Raw genomic sequence first — 20026 nt, forward strand, 5'->3', positions numbered from 1 at the left:
TTTTTAACATATAATGTATTATTTGTTTCAGAGGTACAGATCTGTGATTGAACAGTCTTACACAATTCACAGCACTCACCATAGCACATACCCTCCCGAATGTCTGTCACCCAGCCACTCCATCCCTCCCACCCCCCACCGCTCCAGCAACCCTCAGTTTGTTTCCTGAGATTAAGAATTCCTCGTATCAGTGAGGTCATATGATACATGTCTTTCTCTGATTGCTTTATTTCGCTCAGCATAATATCCTCCAGTTCCATCCACGTCGTTGCAAATGGCAAGATTTCATTCTTTTGCCGCCTTTTTAAAGCCGTTGAAAACATTTGTAATTGGGCGGGGGAGGGGATCAATGGGTTGCTTTCCTTGGAGGTGCCATGCACAGTCTTTTGGGGAGAACCGTGTAAGAGGTAGGAAAGAAAGGACAGGTACCTCGCATTCTCTTTGATGGAAAAATCCCCACACACTTAAAGCTCCCGAACAGTTGTTAAAACAATCTTTTGTTTGCTAAAGAACATTTTTATTTTAAGTAAACAGGGCGCCTGGGTGGCTCGGTTGGGCGTCTGCCTTTGGCTCAGGTCATGATCCCGGAGTCCTGGGATCGAGTCCCACATCGGGCTCCCGCCTCAGCGGGGAGCCTGCTTCTCCCTCTGACCCTCTCCCCTCTCATGCTGTTTCTCTTTCTCTCAAATAAATAAAATCGTTAAAAAAAAAATTTATATTTTAAGTAAACAAAGTCACCTTTGTGTTTTGTGTATTTTATAGAATTGAAGATATACCACCTCCCACTAAAAAGTTAACACCAGAATTGACCCCTTTTGTGCTTTTCACTGGGTTTGAGCCTGTTCAAGTTCAACAGTATATTAAGGTAAAATTATATTCTACTCTGTATAAGGATATTTAGCACTGCCTTTCTGTATATATTTGCTTTGGGTAGCAGTTAATTAAAATAACATTTAATCAGGAATATCCTAAGAATCTTAACAGCATATACTTACAAAGGAGTTGTAGTAGTTTTTATGGCAATAAGTAGTCATTCAATTGTTAATGATTTTTCACCTTGTTCTGTGCTTTTTATATTTAGTTTTATACTTAGACACCTGCTTTCTTAGTAGGACTCTGGCAGTTAGACCACGACCCATTCTTATAGCCACGTGAACATGAGCAAGCCTGCTCGAAGGCCATTGTCCTAGAAAGCCCCAGCTTAGGGAGTGCGCCGGCCACTCTGCATCCCCCAGTGAAGCCGCAGGCCACCTGGGGGGGCACAGGGGGAGTTGGGCATGTGTGTACTTGGACAGGAAATGGGACACGACCTCAGATCCACGTTCTGGAGTAACAGCTTCCTGCTGTTGGGCGGCGGGGGTGGGGTGGGGTGAAACGTTCACCTGTATCGTGTTGGATTCCTACATTGTGCTTTTCACTGTTCTTAAGGAAGAGAAATCGTAACAAATGCTATTCTAAGATTAGTACAGTTTAATTTTTTTACGTTTACAATTGAGTGTAGTCACTGAGGTCTTTTCATGTGTTTGCGTCTTCTCAGTCACTGGGATTCCTTGCTGGGGACTAGGTTGCTGTGCTTCACTAACCCCCGTTTCAGCTGCAGGTCTGAGATGTGCCGCCTGGTTCTCAGGGACTTGATGAGGAGGGCTGTGGCGTCTGTGGACGTGATGACAGCCGTGCGCACCGGGCCACCATCAGTGCCGCGCTCATCTCTGCTCTGTGCTCCTCCCTTCAGAAGCTCTACATCCTTGGCGGTGAGGTCGCCGAGTCTGCGCAGAAGTGCACACACCTCATCGCCAGCAAAGTGACGCGCACGGTGAAGTTCCTGACGGCCATCTCTGTGGTGAGGCACATCGTGACCCCGGAGTGGCTGGAGGAGTGTTTCAAGTGTCAGAAGTTCGTTGGTACGTGCTGGCATCACTGCCTTAGTGTTTTCGGGCTGGAAACACACCTTTTTTTCCCTTGAGTTTGTCCGTTTTCATCCCAACAAACATCTAGTTTGCTATTTCACTCCTGACAACTCACCATTGATTTATAAATTTCTTCCATGTCCCAGCGAGTCCGTGGATAGTTTTGCATTGTACTGTGAAAGAGAAAGGTTTCGGTCATTTGGGCACTGTTAGGGGAAAACAAGCTCTCTGCCACTGCTTTGTTTGCTGATATTTTGTTAGGACATTGGCTGTTTCCAGTCGAAAGGCGATTCTCCCGTGCCGTGCTGTCCGTGACGGTCCTGGCCCGGGTTTGATGGCAGGTTCTGTCGGAGGGATGGGTGTCTGCCTCCCCTTGCCCGCCTCCCGTCGTTCAGAGCCCCAGGAGTGGATTCCTTCTGGGCAGCGGGGAGAGGCTTTCTCTTAGTCAGTGCACCCTGCTACACATAGAGTGAATATAAATTCCAAACAGTTTCTCCACGAAGCTATATGGCCAAAATTGATTTGAGCCTTTGTTAGCGTAAGGCTGGTGGTGTTGTCTTCCCTTTGTGGGCCTTCCCAGCCCATCGTGACCCCTGCACGTGCATCCTCAGCCCTCACCTGGCCACTGGTCTGGGTGGAGCGGGAGAAAGGAGCTCAGCCCCGTGACAGGCGTCACCGCAATCTGTTTGGTTTCTTGTTTTAGGTTTTTAAGCCCCAACCGCAGTGGTGCCAAGACTTAACTCCCTCCCTTGTGTCCCCCCCTACCCGCCCTCATGTGGCCTTGACAGCAGTTACCAACCTCTGGTTAGGGCGTGCGCACACACTCGTGTTTCTCTGCCCTGGATGCTGCCCCCCCCCCCTTATCCCCGCCCCTGGAGCTGTAGGGTGATATGGGTCCACCAGACCCCCAGAGACCCTCCTGGTCCCCACTGGCCTCGCACTGTCCTGACCCATGAAGCTAACCATATTTGTCCCTAACAGGGGCAAGTGGTTGTTAATGTTAAATTGAAGTGTTTCAGATCCATGTTATTTTCTTGGACACTGGTGTTTAAACCTAATTCAGTCTTTAATGTAAAACAATTAATAAAAAGCATATATATTTTAAAGTTCATGTAGTCTAATATACAGATGAGAAATTACGATCCAGAAAAATAAGTTTTCTTCTTACTTATAGCAAAGCTAGAACCAAACTTAAAATTCCATGATTGTATATCCACGTCAATCATAGGAAAGAATCCTTTATATGAAAATCAATAATAAATTCTCAATTACAAGAATATAGCCGATTCTTGTTATTCATGGTAATTACATGTTCTACAGAGTAGCCACAGACCCCAAATCCGTGAACACTGAGCCACTGCTCCCAGAGGAAACTCTGGGCTGGGTTCCCCAAGCCCTGGTCACATTTTCATCAGCTAATCGATACCTACCCTCGTAGGCTCCGGAAAACCCTGTTGGCTATGTGCCTCTGTTTAAAGACACTATTAATACCTCTCCTTGCTCCTTCCCACTGACGACCCGGCCGGCTGTAGCCGGCGTAGCTGAGCCTGAGTGGAGCCGTCGTAACTCGTGCTTTGTCCCCACGGCACAGCACAGCCTCTTTCCTGGGGGGCACCGCGGCACCACGCTCCATGCTGGGGGCATTTGAAACTACAGAGTCACCAACAAAAAGCATGAAAATGCGAACAAATTAACACTAAGTAGACCACAAAAAGGAAAACTTTATGGTATACAGCTTTGCCTTCTGGGAACAGGTGCATCTGGCAGCTCAGGTTTGGCCCCGTTACGAGCGTCTCTGCAAAAATGCCACCAGTATTGATCTGTGGTTACAAATACATTGTACCAAGTAGGCCAATTCACAAATACAAAATCCACAAATAGGATAACTGTGTTAATACTTAGAAAATTTTTCAAGTGAAATTAATTTTTTGTTCTTAAAAGATATTAATGAAATACAAAACCTAACTGTAGGCAAAAGAAAAAAGTTGTAGAAACAACTCCCATAAATTTATGTATTAGCTCCCAATTTTGTAGACGAGCTATAAAATTTAGAATATGACGGTCTGTTCCTTCATTGAAATTTGAGTTGCTTTTAATTTATCAACTTTACCAGTTTGTGAAACATGATTCTTTTATCTGTTTGTGAAGTTTACAGCAATTCTTATTTCACGAAGTTTTGGTTGACTGACTTTCATTTGTATGGCATAACTGTTGATCTCTGAGGGTTAGTGGGTGGTTTAGTCACACTGTAAACATTTCGTGTTTAATAGTAAATATTCAAACATTTCATATTTGATCCCCCAAATATCAGGATTTAAGAGAATTTTTCCAGGATACAGTAATTGCCTTTTCTAAGTGTCATGTAGTTAGAATCATAACAGTACATACCCTTTTCAGAGTGGCTTCTTTCACTTAGATGCATCTCCGTTTCCTCCCTGTCTTTTCATGGCTTCGTAGCTCGTTTCTTTGTGGCGCTGAGCGATACTCCATTGTCTGCCTGGACCACAGTTTATCTGTTCACTGACTGAAGGGCATCTTGGCTGCTTCTGAGTTTTGACAGTTATGAACACAGCCGCCGTCATCGTTCTTGTATAGCTTTTGTGTGGATGTAAGTTTTCAACTCCTCTGAGTCCGTACCAAGAGGTGTGATTGCTGGATCATGTGGTAAAAGTATGTGTTTAGTTTGGTAAGAAACCACCATTCTTCCAAGTTAGCTGCACCATTTTGCATTCCTGCCAGCAGTGAAGGAGAGTTCCCATTGCTCCACATCCTTGCTTTGCATTTGATGTTATCAGTGTTTTGAGTTTCTACCATTTTAATGGTTGTGTAGTGGTCATCTCATTTTTGTTTTAATTTGCAGTTCGATGATGACCTAGATCATGGAACATCTTCTCAGGTGCATATTTGCCATCTCTATGTCTTCTCTGGTGACGTGCTCGCTTCGGCAGCACGTACACTGCATCTTCTCTGGTGACATGTCCAGACTTTTTGCCCATTTTTTAAATTGGGTGGTTTTCTTATGTTGAATCTTACGAGTTCTTTGTGTATTTTGGACAGCAGTCCTTAATCAGTTGTGTCTTTTCCAACTATTTTCTCCCAATCTATGGCTTGTCTTCTCATTCTGTTGACATTGTTCTCCTAGAACACAAATTTTTAATTTTAATGAAGTCCGGCTTATCAATGATTTCTTCCATAGGTCGTGCCTTAGGTGTTGTATCTGAAGTCATTGCCATACTCAGGGTCATCTAGATTTTCTCCTGTGTTCTAGGAGTTTCATAGTTTTATACTTAGGTCTGTGATCCATTTTAATTTTTGTGAAGGATGTAGAGTCTGTCTAGGTTCCTTTTCTTGCATGTGGACATCAGTGGTTGAAAATACGATCTTTGCTCAGTCGTGTTGCCTTTGTTCCTTTGTTAAAGGCCAATTTATGTTGTTTATGTGGGTCTGTTTCTGGGCTCTCCACCAATCAGTTCTTTTGCGGGTGCCACGCGGTCTTGATTCCTCAAGCGTTGAGGTGGGCTTGGAAGTCGGGCAGGGGCAGTCTTCCAGCTTTGTTCTTGTCCAACTTCAGTGTTGAGTCGGCTGCTCTGGGTCTTTTGCCCTCCATATCAACTTTAGGATCAGCTTCTTGGTATATGTAAATCTTTTTTTTTTTTTTTTTGATTTTTTTTTTTAACATTTTGAGAGAGAGTGCGTGCATGTGAGAGAAAGAGCGCACGTGAGCGCGCACGCATAAGCAGGGGGAGGGGCAGAGGCAGAGGGAGGAGCAGACTCCCCGCTGAGCAGAGAGCCTGATGATGGATGATGCATGGCTTGATCCCAGGACCCTTAGGATCGTGACCTGAGCTGAAGGCAGACGCTTAACCGACTGAGCCACCCAGGTGCCCCAAATCATTTATTTTTAATACATATATAAAGATACTTTGTTTTGGGGGCACCTGGGTGGCTCAGTCGGTTAAGCGTCTGCCTTCAGCTCGGGTCACGATCGTAGGGTCCTGGGATCGGGCCCCGCATCAGGCTCCCTGCTCAGCGGGAAGCCTGCTTCTCCCTCTCCCATTCCCCCTGCTTGTGTTCCCTCTCTTGCTGTCTGTCAAATAAATAAAATATTTAAAAAAAAAAAAAAAAAGTTTTTGTTTTTGCCGAAAGTTGACACTTTTGGATTATTTTCTAAATTTTTCAAAAATATTGACCTTATTTGGGTGATTTGTAGTAATGTCTGAATTTTTGCTTTCACAGTCATTTCTTTCTTTTACCCATCTTTTAACATTTTAGTGATTTTTAAACATATTTGGCTTTTGAATTTAAAAAATCTCACTTTATTTGAAACAATCACCAAGTTACCAAGCAGTTGCAAGTATAGTACAAATTGCTGTTTTCTCCTGAACCATAAAAGGGTACGTTGCTAAAGTTACGCGCCATCATCCTCGAACACCTTGATGTGTGTTACCTACAGAAAAGGCCATTCTGCCCCATGGCCACAGTACAGCCCTCAGAGTCCGGTCCACGGCCACAGCCTCGTCCTCAGATGGCTCTGTGTCCCAGGGATGTCCCTCAAAGCCAGAGGGTCCGGGTCAGAACCGTGCACGGGGTCGCCACGTCTCCTCAGTGTTCCCTTGTTGCTTCGGTTGATTATTTGCTAGAACGTCCCTCTGTCTGGGTGTACCTGCTGCTTCCCCCCGATTGAGTGCAGGACCGCCCCGCTCAGTGCCGGGTCCTCGCCGCACTCCTGCCAGGGCTTGTGCTGTTCTCTTGTGCGGCTCATGGGTCCCTGGGAGCAGGTGACGTCTGCTGGCCTTCTCTGTGCAATATGTCATTTATGGGGAAGTAGTTGAAACTGTGCCAGTATCTGTTCCTTTATTATTTCCTTGTATGGACTCCTTTTTGAGTTTTATTCCATGGGTTATTGTGCTGCCCTTGATGTCCAGTGAGAGAGAGCCACTCAGGCTGGCTTCAGGGTCCCGCAGTCTGTCCCCTTGGTCTTCGAGCACTTCCTGGCTTTTGGCACAAGAAAGTTCTAGGCTCATGTTACGCTCTTCTGCCCTGCGTTTTGTTTTGAGATTGAGCGCGAGAGCGCAGAGCCTGGTGTGGTATCTCCTGTGCAGGGGGGCGTCAGCTGCGGCTGTCCCGAGTCGCTTCTCCGTCAGCAGCACTGGCCGCTGCTCGGTGACCCTCCGGGTCCTGAAAAGGCGCGTCTGCCTCCGCGGTTGCCCTGGAAGCTGCCATTTCAGATATTTCATGTGTGACTGTACTTCCTGTTCATTTTTTACTTCTCCAATTTTCGGACATTATCTTTTTCCACCTAAAACAGGATAGCAGCTTTATCTGATTGATTGGCTAACTGATCTTGTATTTCTAGCACTTGTTCATAATTTCAGTGTCTCTTTACTGATTGGATTGCTCTTGCCCAGAGTCAGCAAACTGGCTCATGAGCTAAGAATGGTGTTTTACATATTTAAAGCCTCACTGCTTCATGAAAAGGATAATTTGGCAGAAACAGTGTGTGGCCTGCAAGTCCTAACGTGTGTGATCTTGGCCGCCCACCTGGCCAGCCCCCACTCCACACTTCCCTGTGCCGCACTTTTGGGGACCGTGTCATCAGGTTACCTGGTTATTATTATGAAATGAGGAAGAAATGCTTTTCTGAGCATGAGACGTTTATAAGAAGCTTAAAACATTTTGTTCTCTTTGACTTTTGGTAAATTGGACGTTTCTTAAAATGTTAACCATGAAAACTCTGAAAAACAATTAAAATTCTCCTGTGTCCTCAAGATTTGGTGAAACTATTCTTCATAAGTTGCCACCCACTTTCCTATATTTAAAAGGCATCTGTTAGATCTATACAATGGATTATCAGTTCCTTGAGTCTAATGAGACTTGTGGTCATCACATATACGTTGGATGTGATGCTGGTTCTCAGCTGGTCGCTCTGGGACTGGGGTTCTCCACGCAGGATCTGTGAACGCCCTGAAACCGTGTGGAATGGTGGCGGGGGTGCAGAGGGGAGGTGCGGCAGTAGAAGAGGGTCCCCAGCTCTCAGTCCATTTGTTTTCAAGAGCATATGACCTCAGAAGTTTAAGCTACGCTGTGCAGAAGGGAGTCTGTCTTTCATCTTGTCTGGCTGTTTTCAGGGGAGAATAACTGAGATTTCACATTCAGTGGTTTCCCAGGGAAGTGTGAGCCGCGAGTGACGTGCCCCTGACCTGCGGCGGGGAGACCTCCGGGGTGGATCCCGTGCCCGGTACTCTGCAAGTCTGCACTTTTCTGAGAGGGCGACTCTGTTTTCCAGATGAGCAGAACTACCTCCTTCGAGACGCTGAGGCCGAGGTGCTGTTCTCTTTCAGTCTGGAAGAGTCCCTGAAAAGGGCGCACGCCTCCCCACTCTTCAAGGTAAAGGGTAGTCAGCAGTGTCCCCGCAGGTGCCCCACATGGCACAGTCGAAGGGACAGTAACCGAGTGGGTGGCGCACACTCCTGGCCTCTGGAGGCTGCTGTGCTGGGGAGGCCCAGTGGGCCTCCGGAGCCCTGCTCTTCACGAGTCTGCTGGAGAGACGCTCGGCAAAGCACCTGGGTGTTTAGAGTGTATTTGTGAATGATCCAGTTGGCAAGAGACATTTAGGTTGATTTTTCTGCTTCTCACAAATCTTTGCTACTTCGTGTTCTTATTAAATGCATACTCAGCTGGAGGATGAAGATTCTTGGGAAAATATTAATTGAATGTGTGCCTAAATAATTTAAGACAGAGGATTTTTAAATATTTGTTTGATAAGATACTTAGAACAACTCTTTTGTATTGGTCTGTTTTTTACCCTTCTCAGGGAACCAGCTTAGGAATGAGAATGGAAATGTTAAGATGTATCTTACCTAAAATAGTCTGAATTTTCTAAATGTTCTTTTTCTGTGAGTGGTTTAAAAAAAAAAATAGTATCTTGTGCACTTCAGAGAACAGGCGTTAGAAAGTTACATCTTAGCCATCAGGATCATCTCCTGGTCAGAGCCCAGGGAACACACAGATCTGAAAGAGAGGGGTCTCTTGCTTGACACAGCAAGGCGGATGGAGTAGTGTTCTCACTGACCCCACAGAATCCTTCATGTCTCTTAGGGACAGGAGTTCCAGTTACTTTGACTCATCCCGGGTCTTACCTGACTTGGGAAAATGCTTCAGTTAGCTCAGATCAGCATCCTGGCTTCCTCCAGGCCCACTTCAGGTTGGGGACCTGCAAGGGCTGGGACTTCTGTAATTTCACAGAATTATACATTTGGTCAAAAATCATGGTAGAATTCATGAAAAATTACCCTAAAAATTCAGTTAAAAACGTGCACATATTTTTATTTTTAGGCAAAATATTTTTACATCACACCTGGAATCTGCCCAAGTCTCTCAACCATGAAGGCGATTGTGGAGTGTGCGGGAGGACGAGTGTTGTCTAAACAGCCGTCTTTCCGGAAGCTCGTGGAGCACAAGCAAAATAAGGTGGATAGAAGGAAAACAGGCTGCTGATTCATCACTGTGCCCGATGAGATTCCTTGTTCAGTAACCGATGAACTCATTTTCTTTTCCTTAGAGTTTGTCGGAAATAATTTTAATATCCTGTGAAAATGACCTGCACTTATGTCGAGAATATTTTGCCAGAGGAATAGGTAAGTCAAGTCCCACTGCTCTTGTCCTTGATTGGAGCGCGTGTAGACACAGCACCCCTTGAGCTTGTTTTGTCCCTTTCAGACGTGCACAACGCGGAGTTTGTTCTAACTGGAGTGCTCACACAAACACTGGACTATGACTCATATCCTTTGGAGGCAGCCCCCACTGGTGTCAGGACTGTATGTATTCTGCAGGTGTGCCCGAGTTAGTGGGTAGTTGTGGACACCATGCTGTAGCATTTTCTTTTCCAGAGTTTTAAAAAAAAAAACCGTAAACGCCTGTTCTGTACTCCTTTTACTTTCAGAAGGAAGAACTGCTTTAAAAGTTATGTGGGCGTCCTCTCAGGGGCCTTTTCTCCATCTAGAGACAGAAGGGAGACGGATTGATTTTTGCCCCGGGAGGATGGGTCGGAGCCGCAGGGCTTGCTTGGCAGGTTCAGGGAAGGAGGACTTACCTGGGTGTGGGGTCGCGGGGGTCGGGGTGGGCTCCCAGACCGTCAGCCACGACCGCGGCTCTGACCGCAGGGCACGCTCGCCAGGTCCCGCCAGTGCAGGGGGCCTGGTGCACTCGGGCTGCGTGAGTCGTGTGCATGGGCATTTGATGTGCAGCAGGACTGACGGCTTTATGCATGGGCATTTGTAAAGCTCCCTGGGATTGAGATGGACTGACGGCTTTATGCCGGCAGGGTACTTCCGTAACTAGATTTGGGACCGTGTGTGCGGTGTGTGCTTGAAATGGTTTTTCCTCAACAAGCCTACATATAAATTTAACTGATGGCGTCGACACTGCGACTGGAGCCCTGGGACGACGTCCGGCTGTGCCCGCTGCCGGGCGGAGCAGGCCGCTCCCCTTCAGGTGCCCGTGTTTTCCAGCTGCTTCAGCAGGCAGGCATTTTAAAGCAGGAGAACACAGATAATAAATATACTGCATCTTATTAAGATGTGTAATTTTATTCTGAGGAAACATAAATTATGTTTTGTATTATATGAATTTACGAGCCCACATTAGGTTTTATGATTCATTTGCCAGGTTTTTAAATGTTTTCACAACACTGTTAACTTCGGCTACAAATAAAATGGTGTAAAGACCTTGCTATCTCTAAATTATGGATGTTTTATGGATGTTAAAGATTTGAAATGTTTTGTACTTTATTTTTATTTCTTATACTCTTTTCTTTTATATTGATATCTTGCCCACATTTTAAATAAATGTACTTTTGAACTTAGAATTGAGTGATCCTTTGTTTTTTGCGTAATTTATACGACTTACAATAAACTGGATCACATTTTAAGTAATTTCAAGGCAAAATAGAGTATCTGGAAGGCAGCCATCCTCTAAGCAGAGGGACAGCCGCGGCCCTGCACCCACCAGTCACATCCTGCTCCGATCAACGTCCAGTGCTTCAACACTTCTGTGGGACCGCATCGGAGGCCACCGTCCCAGACCTTCGGAGTTGCTCTCACTGCTCCTCATCACTGTGCCCATCGGGTGTGTTCCTGAAGCACTGAATTTGCTTCCGTAACAGTTTCTGAAATGCCTTGCCTAGGAACAGTTGTGACCCGCGTGACAATTCCCTAACTGCACATTCAGTTTAAATCCGGAATACAGCATAGGTAGTACACATGCATTGAAGACACGAACACGGAATGAACTGAATTCCGTGTCAGGAGAGCTCTCAGTGTCCCTAGAGGGCTTTGAGGACGGTCCCACACTCAGGACAACCCTTCCTCAGGTGTTCCTCCCAGCTCCGCTGGCGTACAGCTCTTTCTCCAAGTGGAAAGGAAATCACCACACACTTCACAGTTTTAGGTAAGGGCCAGTGTCTTCAAGTGCTTCTGCCCTAACCCTTGACCTTCTGTGGGATTTCCCGGGAGCCCGCCCCATTACCGGGGGCGGGGGGCACACCTTCAGGCTCGCTCAGCCTGAAGCAACTGACATTTTATTGGCTGCCGGAAGTATTTATCTTGAGCTCTATAAAGTATGCCTTAAGAGCAGTTCTTAGGTGCACTATAGTCTGGCATTTACTTGTATTTTTAACAAATTGTACCTCAAGATGTGTCTGCTTTGAAGCTAACTGTTTTGTACCTAAGCAAACTTAGAAGTACTAACCTGTAGAACTGACCACTTCCTGTCACGTACAACAGATGGAATTAGTGTTGATATGAAATATCTTAGGTTCTGCAAAATCCTGGAAAGGAAGAAGAGTTTCATATTTGAGAACACAGTTTTGATTGCAAAGTATTCAGAATGCTGCCCTACGGCTCACACCCTTGAAGGAAAGTGAAGGTGTGGATGGAGAAAACGGGCCTTCCGTGCAGAGTCTCATGCATCTGTTCAGTCTTCAGTGGAGACAGGGTGTTTGTTTAACCAACATGCAAGTATGACTGATTTAACCTTTCGATTAGTGTTTTTTTTTGTTTTTTTTTTTCAAAAGCTGCCGAGAAATAATTCTTAAACGCTCCAGGAGCTGTCTGCAGCCAACTGGCTTGCCCAGCTGCTGAGCACGGATTTGGTGGCTCGGGAGTTTCATATGAACGTAGAAGAATAGAGATTTCAAGTAAATGCTTCTTAAAGAAATTGATTTAAGAAGTTATTTTCTCCTAAGAAAAGGAAGTCTTTCACTTAATCCTTGTTGTTTTGTCTGGCTCAAGGTTGTTTAATGGAAATATGACCTACATATGCAATGTAAAAATTCCTAATAGCCACAGTAAAAATTTTAAAATTTTTTAATTTTTATAATATAACACCATGTATCTAAAATACTGTTCCAGCTACAGGTCATCAGTATTTTACAAAATTACTGTGACAGTGGGTTTTTTGTTTTTTTGTTTCTTTAGTGCGGTCTTTACTGTATTTTATTTACACTTAGCACACATCTCAATTCTGACACTGAATTTTCATTAGGAGTATTTTATCTGTATTTAGATTTCATACCACTTACAATTTAAAAAGATTTCTATGCCCAGGTTATTCAAAGCATGAGCGTGTTCTAGGAACAAAATTAGTGTCAGTTAAACTTCATGTTAAATAGGATGAAAAACCCAGCTAACCTGCACGAGGTGCATCTCTGTGCTTGGTGACCAGCTGTAGCCGTCACGTCAGTGGCCATCCACATGGGCTCGCTGGAAACGCGAGTGCCAGTGAGGAGGTACACGGTCCGTCCAAGTAGCTCCAAGATCACTGCTCTGGGCAGAGTCACCGGAATTCCACTCCCTGCCACAGACAGGTCGCAGAAGGTCTGCTTCCATCTGGGTAGGTGCAAGGTGTCGAGAGGAAAGTGGAAGAAATACTGCGTGTCCTTGCTCTTTTAATCCTGCTGGCATCTGGTGACTGAAGACAGAACAGCTGCGCGGTACTGGCCGCGAGCAAACAAGGCTGCTGGAGACGTCCTGCCCGCAGGAGGCCAAAGCCCCTCTAGCCCAAGGGCTCGCACTCCCAGGAAGCCCTCCCACACCCCTGATGTTTGCTGAATCAAAAAGTAAACGTGAAATTAAGGTCTGCATTCGTGGGAAGCTGGGTGCCTCCACATACCCACCAGTGACCGTCAGCATCCCGCACACACGTCTGTCCCGTCGGCCGCCGCGCATCCTGCAGGCCCCCATCCCGGTTCTCGACGTGCCCCACAGCAAAGGGCTGCCCCCCAAGGTGCCCCTCTGCAGCTCACCTCGCTCCGGCGACTCAGCTGCACGAGTGGTCACGTCTGTGCATCCCCGTTAACATCGGGCTCATCTCCTTCCCTCGCAAATCTCCGCGAGCTCTCCAAGACGCCTCCTTGCCTCCAGTCTCTTCCCCTCCCCGCTGCCCTCTGTACTGCTGTCGCATTCCTGCTAAGAGAAGAAAGTCCCCGAGTTGTCATGTTTGAAGTCTTTCTTAAAACCGTGTCACATGCCCACCCAGCTCCTCATTCCCAGCAGGCACACAGAAGGGCTTCCTGTTCCTCATGTCAGACTATCTTCCCACTCCTGTCCGGCAACCTTCCCCACTCACTAAGACCTGTAAAGCCTTTCCTGGTTCTTGCAGGTTTTTCCGTTGCCTTAGCCTCTGATCCAGTCTACACAAGCAACAAAGAGAAAAACAGGTAAGTTGGATCACACCAAAATTAAAAACCGTTTGTGTATCACCAACGGTGAAAAGGCAGCCCACTGAATAAGAAAAATTATTTGTAAATCCTATACCTGATAAGGAGCTAATATCCAGAGTAGATAAAGAACTCCTACAACTCTTCACAACAAACCACCTGATTTTTTTTTTTTAAAGATTTTTATTTATTTGAGAGAGAGAGAATGAGAGACAGAGAGCACGAGAGGGAAGAGGGTCAGAGGGAGAAGCAGACCCCCCGCTGAGCAGGGAGCCCGATGCGGGACTCGATCCCGGGACTCCAGGATCATGACCTGAGCCGAAGGCAGTCGCTTAACCAACTGAGCCACCCAGACGCCCCCAAACCACCTGATTTTAAAATGAGCAAAGGACTTGAATAGATGTTTCTCCAAAGAAGATACATGAATGGCCAGTAAGCACGTGAAAAGATGCTCCACATCACTCATCATCAGGGAAATGCAAATCAAAACCACAATGAGCTACCACCTCACACCCATCCGGATGGCTACTATCCAACAAAAGAAAAACACAAAGATGTGAAGAAATTGGAACCCTCGTGCACTGTTGGTGGGAATGCCGCCTGGTGCAGCCACTCTGGAAAACAGTCTGGAGGTTCCTCGAAGTTTAAAACAGAACTACTTATGATCCAACAATTCCACTTCTAGGTATATCCCCAAAAGAATCAAAAGCAGGGTTTTCGTGAGACATTCACAGGCAGTATTATTCATAGTAACCAAAAGTTGGAGGCAACCCAAGTGTCCATCGACTGATGAATAGATAAGCAAAATGTAGCATATGCACGCAAAATACTATTCAAAATCCTGACGCCCGCTATCACAGAGGATCCCGGGGACATCGTGCTGAGTGAGAGAAGACAGTCAAAAAGGGACTCAATACTTTCTGATTCCGCTTGTGTGAGGTGGTGGGCATGGGGGGCAGGAGAAGGGGAGTGGGAGTGAGTGTGTAATGGGGACAGTCTCAGTTGGGCGACGAAAAGTTCTGGTGGTGGTCCCGCAACACTGCACATGTGCTCAGTAACACTTCACTGTACACTGCAAAATACCTAACATGGCAAATTCTACGGGTTTTACCACAATTTTAGAAAATGAAGGCGGAAATGAAGAGCGCTAGTGAGGAGTGAAGGCAGAAGGCCCTCTCGTGGGCTCACCCTCTGGTCTTCCGCAGGCTTTCACTGAACACTTAGAGCGAGTGGTCAGAACCCCTGACCCACACGGAGAGTTAATCCCAGGCGAACGGATCAGTGTGTGTGGGTATGCGTGGACGTATGTCTGCGGAGTTTTCTGTGGCTCCCGTCACATCTGAAAAAGACTTTGGCTCAGGAAAGATTAAAGATCTACTGCGTTAAAAATAAGACAAAACAAAAACCAGTGGATGGCGAAGCACTTCCAGAATCACAGAATCCGGGTCTGTGCAGAGCTGCCTCTCCAGAAGAGCAATGAGGACAGACGTTAATGGCCCAAACGGCCTTTTCAGACCATGGAAGGCTGGACCCTTCTGCCCACTGAGCCATGTTGGGTTTTGGTGTGAGGCTTCAAAGCTCCAGGGCTTCTAAGTTAGGCCGTCCCTACCGTTTGGGCCAGGATGACCTCCGAGGTCTTCACTGCTGGGCAGGCCGGAGGAGGAGCCTCCTCTGTTTACTCATCCCAGTTTGCCAGACGATGAAAGGAAGCCCCACCTGGAATGGAACAGGTGCAGGGACCCGGGAGTGAAGAAGGTCATGATGCCCAAGACTGGAAAAGCTGTCACCTAAGTACAGGGATTTAGGAGTGTGGCATGTGGACTGCCAAGCCCCGGGGGGTTGGTAGTCTGTTGGCGCAGTCACTGTTGCGGGTTTTGTTCTCCGAACTTCCGAGTGAGTGGCGGTGGTCTGCAGCTGCGCCCCCCCCGCCCCCCCACCCCCGCTCCAGGAAGGGAGGAAACGGGTTCTGAAGTCCACGATGGTATCTTCCCCGCTGAGTGAGAAGCAAAAGAAATACTCCCCTGTGGGGAGGTCACCTTGAAGCAAGCCGCCCGAGGCTGCAGCCTCCGTGGGAGGGGAGCGCAAGGGGACGCGCAGTCAGGAGCGCGGCCGGCCGCGGCCCCTGCGAGATCAGTACCGCCCCCCACCCGGGGCGGTGCGGGGAGCCGCGGGCAGCACGAGACGCACACCCGCACCCCGCGGCTCGGGTGAGGCCTTTTACGACCACAGCGCTCCCGTTAGGTTCCAGCTGCGCAGAACACTGCTGACGGTGAGGCCACTGAGGCAGAGCCCGCCTCTCGGGCTGGGCTGCTGCGCGCGCCCGGTTCTCTTTGCGGAGGGGAGGCAGAGACAGGCACCCCCTCGGCGGCCCGCTCCTCCTCTCGGGGCCCCGCTGGCTGCTGCGCGCGGGCTGGGCTGCTGCCTTGAGCGTCAGCCCCGATGGTGCCCGGTGCCCGCGGCTCGGTCCCGCTCCCGGGGCAGGCAGACACAGGCGGAGCGGAGAGGCGGGGCCGGCGCTGGCCAAGGCAGCAGGGACAATTCCGGGGAGACGCGAGCCGCCGCCCAGCCGCGTGAGAGTTCTAGAGGTCCGGGATGCAAGTTCCCTTGGACGTTTCAAAACCTCTTTAACGAAGACTCACAGATCCGCCTTGAGAACAACCAACAGGGGTGCCTTGGCTTTGGCTAGACACGGTGCCCTCAGGAGACAGCAGGTGCACCACTGGGTGACATCTTGAGCATGACCTTCCTGATTTTGGACCTAAACTGCAGTCATCGGCTGCACCTCACCCCAACTCAAGGTGAAGGCGGCCACCTGCCCCGAGACGCGGCGCGCGCTGCCCGGCCTGGGTCCCCGGAGGGGCAGCATGGCAGCTTCCCGCCAGGTGTGCCAGGATACAGGGGTGCTGGAGATACTGAGGGGTGCGGTTTAGGTTGATACGGATTAACAGCTGTTAACATTTTATTCTAGAACTGTCTGTACCCTTCCTTCTGCACACTGGCCCAAGGAATAGTTTTTATTTTTTCAGATGGGAGTCCACTGCAGCACCTGACACGAGCGAGCCAAGGCTATAGAACGGAGCATGTGGTACCTGCCCAGAGCCGGTCCTTCTAACAATCCCAGTCGTCCTGATTCTTCTGCAGTCAGGATTTATCATTTGGAAACTCTGTTTTGCAAGTGCACGTACAATACTCGGTTTGTATTTCTACTGATTCCTGTTTTCAGATTCGCTCTAATATAGAAATTATGTATGATGGTTGCTCATCATCACTGTCATCCGGCATCGTTAGGCAACAGAAAGATGATGATCCCAGTTTTGGATTATGTGTCATACTTTGATAAAGTAAATTTTCAACTTTTAACGTTTGTGGGCCCTGCTCCTGGACTCCTGCTCCTGGAAGATATACTTTAACATTTACCGGGATCAAAATGACTTGGCAAAACCTCAGAGCATGGGTTCTGTTTCTGTCCTGGGCACACACTGTACATCTGCTTTGTTAAAAACACAATAAATAAAAAGAAGCATTCCAAACATAAAGAAAAAAACCCTCCCTGGTTCCCATAAGATTAAGGTCATTCAGCCTTACACATATAGAAACAGAAGTCCGACTTTCTGGAATGTCCTTCCTCAGGATGATTTGTAACTCTAGGTTTAAAAACAACAACAACAACATATAACCCTGCACCATGTTCCTTCCCCAGGGCACCCTTCTTTGTGAAGATTGTGTGTGTGTCCCCGGCGGTTGTCCTAACTTGGACTCGAATAAGACTCTTCCTTTCTCTTTAAAAATTTAAAAAAGGTTTGTCCTCTCCGCCTCAACATTTCTTAGCGCAGTCGGCAGGACACCTGAGCAACTCACCTGACAATGCCTGGGGGCCGTCTGGAACTCAGCTCAGTACCAGCAGGGGCCCTTGGTGCCCCTCCGACTTCTCACAGGTGTATTGGTGAAGTCTCCTGATATCCAACCTCCTCACTTTGAATCAACAGTCCTTTTAGTCAAGCTGTTGAGGGTTACCAATAATGTTCTCTAGGTGAGAATGACCAATAGGATTTAGTTCTTTTAATTATAATTAAATTGATAATTATAACTGATGTTATAATATAAGGCTGGAGTAAATTTTCTACCTAAAAATATGAGAGCCTGAATCATTCAGCTTCAAAGAGAAGGAACACTTGCTCCTTCCAGCCAAATGGTGCTTTCAGGTGACCGAAAGCCTAAAGCAAGTGTCTGATGATACTCCTCGGGATGTGTAGTGGTCCCATAGGAATTTCCCATCTCGTAAGGTAATTAGCGATTGGTTCGTCCCCGGGTGCACAAGTAAGGATTGATCATCCAGTGCTCCAAGCCCCCTCGATGGTCTTAGACCTCGCGGGGAGAAACCGAGACACGTAAGAGAGTGCATCACAGCCCTTTGGAAGTGACACAAGCAGCACCCTCTGGATCCACCACACTTAACATCCTTAGATCTTATTCAAGATAAGGCTGAAACTAGAAGGAATGGGGAACCACGCTTCCCAAGCTGAAGAGCTCCCAGAAAACCAACAACCACCTACAGGAATTCCGGCAGGTTCTGTGCACAGCCCCTACGGAGTCTCTGCTTGCAAGCGCTTACCGAAATGGGAAAACATGCCTAAGGATGGATAACCTGAGTCTCAGATGGCCCGAATGGGGTTCTTTCAACATGTCGGAGTTATTTTTCTTGTGTACACAATTAGAAAGCCAGCTGTAAGACCACGTAACCAGAAACTACAAAGCCATCTTGGTCCAATGAAGCCCCCAGCTTTTGGGAAGGAACCAGCAGCGTTCAAAGAGGCACTCTGGGCTTCATTTGGTTTGTTGCTGCAGCTTTTGGTCTCTTTGGACAAAACCAGCTGTGTTCTGACCGGAAAATGGAAAATAATTAATGGATCCATAAATTATAATGCTATCCTGTGACTGGATTTGCTTTAATAAAAGGGAAATATTTGGAAATTGGGTCTTCAATGTCCTCTCCACAAATATTAGTGAAACAATGGCTAAATTTTGTTTGCGTCTTGTATGTGTCCATGTGTACTGACTGAGAGATATTTTTTTCCACCTTGGGATGACATTGCTCAAATTAATTTGTAAAGGAGCTCTATTTAATTGGTTTAAAGGCAAGCACTCGTAAAAACTCTCTAAGACTCAGAAAGATTAAAACTAACTCAAATGTTTTTCAAGTTTTTATGATCTGGGATGAAATTCCCTACATTCAGGCTTTTATGTTACTCCCTAATAAAGATGCCTCATGTGAAAGAACCCAACGATGGTCCAGAGAGATAGAGATGGGCAAAAATCTAAGACACCCAACCCCCTTCTCAGTAGTCAGAAAAAATGAGGAAAACAGGCAGACACTGGAAATCCTAAATCCACCTCCCTAAGCACAAGCACTAGAATTGACAGCCAATCTGTCTGCCCCTCTGCCTCCTCCTCCAGAGGGCTGAAAAGCACCCAGAGAGAAGGCCTGTTTTGCAGGAGGGTGACACGGGACACGGAAACGCAGAGATGTTAGTCCCCGCTTGAATCTGCCTCAGCCTCCCCTTCCTCCAGTTCCTGCACAACCACCATCAGGGCTGCTCACACAGCTGGCCCCATACCATCCTCAGTGCCTCCAGCACCATCTGCTTCTGCTCTTCTACCCTCACTGCCTAGGAGCAAAAAGCACCCAGAGTTGCCAGGCAGGCCGCCTCCTTATGAGGTTCAAACTGGAGCACCTCCCAGATCAGCCTGAAGGGGCCCGAGGACTCGCCTGGACTCAAACCACCCACTGAAGATTTCCCCACAGAAGCCCCAGGTAAAACTGACGGGCGGGGCGGGGCGGGGCGGGGACACAAATTGAATGATGTTTCAATGGACACAGGCGCAGCATATTTGGTATTAAAACTAATTCAAGGTTGTTGGTTTAATTAAAAGAGACATGTTTTTGGCTCTATCAACATCAAATATAATACAGATAATCAGCTTTTATCCTACCTGAGTTTATTAAATTCATCTTGTCACTGTTGCAATCTGTCAGCAAAAAATGACTTAAAACGGTGGTGGATTTTGTTTCATCAAGTTTTCATGGGTAATTGTTAAGAGCAAGTAAATTAAATTTTAAGGAAAAGGTTCAGAAACTTTTAAATAGCTTCCAAAATCTTTGGTAACCTAAAACTTGGAAATCTTGTTAGGTTAAATAACAAATTGGGTTGAATTCATTGAATATCTAAGTTTTTTCCAAAAAAAGATAAAATACTGAAATATCAATTACTAAACATGGGTTTATCTGCTTTTGGCTTATTACAGAGAATCTAAAGATACTTGGGTCTCCTGATAAACATGTTTTATGCTTTACTGGAAGTTGTACTATGAAAAAATATGTTTCTAGAACACATTAAATATATTC

The 20026-nt window shown here is 46.9% G+C and overlaps 1 protein-coding gene and 1 long non-coding RNA gene across 9 annotated transcripts in view; one reads left to right on the forward strand and one right to left on the reverse strand.

The window, feature by feature from the left end:
- PAXIP1 (PAX interacting protein 1) overlaps window positions 1-10773 on the forward strand; it is a 42616-nt gene extending 31843 nt beyond the window's left edge. The window contains exons 13-19 of one of the 3 annotated variants that reach the window (XM_081799785.1): window positions 763-865; window positions 1733-1901; window positions 8194-8294; window positions 9243-9377; window positions 9469-9544; window positions 9627-9686; window positions 10303-10773. In XM_081799785.1, the coding sequence (XP_081655911.1) occupies window positions 763-865; window positions 1733-1901; window positions 8194-8294; window positions 9243-9377; window positions 9469-9544; window positions 9627-9686; window positions 10303-10319 (661 nt within the window). In that variant the 3' untranslated portion in view covers window positions 10320-10773. The other 2 variants (XM_081799784.1, XM_081799786.1) reach the window with 2 other exon arrangements.
- LOC115938604 (uncharacterized) overlaps window positions 1-20026 on the reverse strand; it is a 34323-nt gene that overhangs the window by 5094 nt on the left and 9203 nt on the right. The window contains exons 3-8 of one of the 6 annotated variants that reach the window (XR_014139070.1): window positions 13539-13596; window positions 13210-13372; window positions 12596-12875; window positions 11655-11733; window positions 9265-11049; window positions 8294-9138 (exon numbers count right to left, since the gene is read on the reverse strand). This is a non-coding gene — a long non-coding RNA (uncharacterized LOC115938604). Of the gene's footprint in view, window positions 1-8293; window positions 9139-9264; window positions 11050-11654; window positions 11734-12595; window positions 12876-13209; window positions 15686-20026 lie in introns of those variants that run through there. The other 5 variants (XR_014139071.1, XR_014139069.1, XR_014139068.1 and 2 more) reach the window with 5 other exon arrangements.

Source organism: Leptonychotes weddellii, chromosome 12 (genome assembly GCF_054177405.1).
Source record: "Leptonychotes weddellii isolate Sample4059 chromosome 12, ASM5417740v2, whole genome shotgun sequence".
NCBI lineage: Eukaryota > Metazoa > Chordata > Mammalia > Carnivora > Phocidae > Leptonychotes > Leptonychotes weddellii.